Source organism: Morone saxatilis, unplaced genomic scaffold (genome assembly GCF_004916995.1).
Source record: "Morone saxatilis isolate NCDOM2014 unplaced genomic scaffold, NCSU_SB_2.0 Contig1, whole genome shotgun sequence".
Taxonomy (NCBI): Eukaryota; Metazoa; Chordata; class Actinopteri; family Moronidae; genus Morone; species Morone saxatilis.
In genome coordinates this window covers 19,236,487-19,240,815 of record NW_023339651.1, presented here as the reverse complement: position 1 = coordinate 19,240,815, position 4,329 = coordinate 19,236,487, and the positions used below count along the sequence as shown (strand labels likewise).

Sequence of the window (4,329 nt, the reverse complement as noted above, 5' to 3'; positions counted from 1 at the left end):
CGTGTTATTATTGACAGGTAAGGAATTGTTATAATGTAATGTTTCTTAAAGAGAGTTTGGCGCAGGGAGCTTTTAATTTCATTCCAACTGCTAATATGTAGAATTTTTAACGTTGTTTTATCACTACAAAAACAATGAGTAACCTGACGTTAACTGCAGTTTGATTAATGGTCTAATAGTGTGTGTATTGATTACTGATACCTATAGCTTATTGTAGTCAGTTCCTAACGACAGTGTTCTGTAAACGGTTGATCTTTGGTGTTTTTAAACTACTTACCTATGTGCAGGATTTAGTGCCATCTAGCTGTGAAGTTGCAGATTACAACTAACTGAACACCACTTGCGTCTGTATTTGATGACCCGGGAATGAGAACGCGCTGTGAAGTGTGTAGGAGAAACTACGGTGGCTGTGAAACTCCAAGAAAACCGCGAAAGGCCCCCGTCTACAGCCAGTGTTTGCTTTGTCTGCGCTACTGTAGAAACAACAGCTCCAACATAACAAGTCACTCACCAGCAGCCTGTGCAGCTATTAACACTCACGTTGCTTTCAGTGGAACGAGAGACGACATGTTTCTCCAGGAACTTGAGGGACGTGAGGATCCTCCTCTGTCTGGGTGTCAGGGCTCTACTGTTCCTCCCGCTGCGCAGAGGCTTCAGCAGTCTGGAGTACTGAGTCCGTAGAGAGGCTGCCCTCACCTTCACCTCCTCCACTGCAACCAAGACCCACACCCTCTCTGTCAGCGTCATGTTACAGCCATAAGACCCTCACACAGACACACACTCTGAGTATGTTTATCACGCACCGGGTAGGTCCAGAGAAACCGCGATTTCCTCCCAGCACCTCTCCTTCTCGGCTTTATTGTGGTAGGTATCCGACGACACGTTGTACAGACACTCGTACTGCTGCCAGCAGTCTACAAGTAAGTCCTCCATGTCCTCAGACCATTTGGTTCGAGAAGTATAAACACCGTTCACCGCCATGTTTAAAAACCCCGTTGTGAGTTCCGCTTCCGCCGCCTACTTTCTTGTTCTGCTGCCCCCAGCGGTCACACAGGAACTGCAGTTCGCCCGTGACATTTTTTATTTGCTGTATTCTATAGTATCATTTTTATTTTCTTGTTGTCACTTTTTGACTTGGACTTGATATGCATAACTATGTTTGTATTAGTGTATAATTACCTGAATATAAGAAACCTTGTTTTTGTTACCTTAGAATGAGCCTTTTTTATATCATACCTGTTGAACCACCGTGTTTCTACGGTAGCCCAGAACAGACAAACCAAACACTGGCTCTAGATAGGGGTTTTCACATTTTTCAGACGTTTTGCGGCCAACTTAGTTTTTCCTATGCGTTTGGAAGAGGGGGGTGATGCGAGGGAGTTGCAATCTTCAACTACACCACTAGATGCCACTAAATCCTACAAAAGAAATGAAATCTTAGAACATTGAAATTATTGTGATGCACATATTTTTGTAATTCATTTATTATGTATTAAATCAGTTTTATCTGTTTTAGTTGTTTTGAGTGCTCATTTTCAGTCTGTGGTTTGAACTATGGGTACAAACAGATTTCACCCCGGGGTTTAACAAAGTCAGTATTTCAATATTCAATATTTCTGATTCTTTAAATAGCTATTAAACTAATCTTAGCACAATTTTTGATATTTTAGGACATTCAGCACTTTTTACTTTGATAAACTGCTTAAGAATTTCAGTGGTATTTCACTCCGAGCATGCTGTGATATCAACTGTGATAGATTTCCGGCTGGATGTACTGTAACTCTTCATAGTCAACCTTGTGAATGAAATGTTTTCTGCTGATGTTTTGCTGTTGCAGGGTTTCAGAAGGGAATACTGAGTGACAGAATGTCATTATAAACAAGGGCACGATAGAAAGTGCAGTTAACAATGTTCCTCCAGGAACTTTAATGGTCTAGGGTATTTGCATTATAAAACGTAAATCAATTCTGGGCTCTAGAATGGTAAAAAAAAAAAAACAATAAATCAAGAGCATTTGCATCCTTTCGAATTTGTCCTTCAAAACTGTCCTTCCAAAACTTTTCAGAAGTTTATTTTTGTGAGTTAAAACGGCTGAAAATCATATCTAACATACTGCGGCCTATTTTCTACATATTTTATAAATAATTTTAAAAGTAGTTTCATTAATGAGGATGTAAAAAACACCTCTCACTGTAAAAGAAGGGTGGATGTTAAATGATGCAGAAGTTCACTGGTACACTTCGGGTACATTTCAAAATTAGAGCTGTAACAATTAATGGATTGACTAATCAATTTGTTTAAAGTAAAATTTATTTCTAAGTATTTTGATAATGGATTGTTCGTTTGGAGAATATTTTTAGACAATTTCTGATTTCGACTTCTCAAATGTAAATATATATTGTGGTTTCTTTCGTCCTCTATAACAGTAAACTGAATATATTTGGGTTGTGGACAAAACAAGACATTTGAGGATGTCACCATTTTCTGACCTTTCCAGGACCAAACAACTATTCCATTAGTTGAGAAAATGAATGACAGATTAATCGATAATGAAAATAACTGTTAGCCCTATTTAAAATTAGTATTTAATGCACACAATATATTAAATGAACCAACTAACTCTCCTGTCATTTCAGACCCTGCCACTCCCTCCTGACCTGCAGTAACCCCTGTTCCTGCCATTCCCCATCACCTGACTGCCCCACCCTTCTGCTCACCTGTTCCTGCCTCCCCCATCAGCCCTGCTGTACAGTATACCGGCCCATTTGCACACGTATCCTGTCAGATCATCTCATGTGTTCCTTACTAAGCAGCTATTTTGCCTATCTGCTTGTTACCTGCCTGCATGACTTGCTGCTGGAATCTGCGACTCATGCCTTTTTGCCTAATCCCTGCCTGCTTAAATCTGCCTTCTCCTGACTCCTGTTTTTTGACATGGAAAATCTGTCTCTGTGTCGTGCTTTTGGGTTCAAACCTGTCTTTACTGAGTAATTTAAGTCTCATACCAACTGCAAAGAAATAGGAGGTTTTGATCTGAATTAATTAATTAAAATACTTTTTCATGTTAACATAGAGGTCTATTTATAGACTATAAACTGTACTAAAATCATCCTGGCAAGTTTAGAAAAAAAGAGAATGAGCAAAATTCCCCTGAGCCTGGATTATAAAAAAGAAGATTATAAAATCTATATAATTCTAAACCAGATGAAAAGTTTTGTACAGTAAGCCCCATGGAGATGCTGTGTAATGATTTTTTTGTCCAAATGCACAGTTTATTTAATACTTGTTGGCTTATGCATGAAAATACACAAACACAGCAAGAGTCTTGCACTTGATGATGACTAATCTCAATACCAGTTATAACCAGCAGATGTCGCACACAACCACAGGGTGTCCACTGAGTCTTCCACAATATCTCGAGGGGTCCTTGATGGGGCTCCATGGGGTCCCATGCAGAGAAACAAGCAACTGTTTTGTGTAATGTTGGCTACAAGTGGTCTAAATTAGAAATAATGCAGGAGACAATTACAGGTTTCCTTCTCTGCTCTCAACTACGCAGGTAAATTCAACAACAGTTGCATTTGAGTCTCTGCAGGTACATTAAACTAAAAGGAGGTGTCAGGGGTTGACTAATGAAAGGCCTAATTTATTTATTAATGACTTTTTAAAAAACTGAATTTGTGTTGAACTGTCTGCGGGATCCCGCTTAACCAGGAATATAACTATAAAGTTAGTCGGAGTTAAGAAGGCTACTAGATGCTGTACTAGCAGAAGTTATGTAATAGAGCCTTCAAAATAAAAACATAAATGAGTGGCGGGCAGAGCTATAGAAAGGTTGCAGCTCGGTAGTTTCACAAATTGACGGTACAATTTCCTGTATATACAAAACTTGCTAAGACTCAGCTGCAAAGCGTATTTCAAACAAGTAGAACGACAACCAAAGTTTGAATATTTGTTGTTCTTTGTTTAACAAGAGCTTTATTTTGAAAGTGACTACCGGAAGTTGAATACATTTGAGCCGGTCACTTGACGCTGGCTCCTCCGCCGTCTCGTGCTGTCCAGCGCTCTTCCCACAGTAACTCTCCGGTGAGTGTGTCCGCTGCCACCTGCAGTCCACCGTCCACAACAGGTGAGAACAGCCCGCTCTTTAGAAACTTCTTTACTGACACGACCTCCGTTTAGACAAATAATGCCGCGTTGTGGATGGAAAGACGAGTGTTTTTGCACTTTGCGTGACCGGGAGTCGAGCACCTTGACAGTTGAGAGTGACAAGTTAGCAAACGAGGAGAGGCTAAACGTACGGAGGATTTAGCGTTATACGGTGAGTGG

The 4,329-nt window shown here is 40.1% G+C and overlaps 1 protein-coding gene across 1 annotated transcript in view; it reads right to left on the bottom strand.

Moving 5' to 3' along the window:
* Positions 1–1,019, bottom strand: part of wu:fb74b10 — a 3,385-nt gene extending 2,366 nt beyond the window's left edge. The window contains exons 1-2 of the mRNA XM_035665644.1: positions 804–1,019; positions 541–710 (exon numbers count right to left, since the gene is read on the bottom strand). Coding sequence (XP_035521537.1) covers positions 541–710; positions 804–981 — 348 coding nt within the window. The 5' untranslated portion in view covers positions 982–1,019. The remainder of the gene's footprint in view (positions 1–540; positions 711–803) is intronic.
* Positions 1,020–4,329: the final 3,310 nt, after the last annotated feature.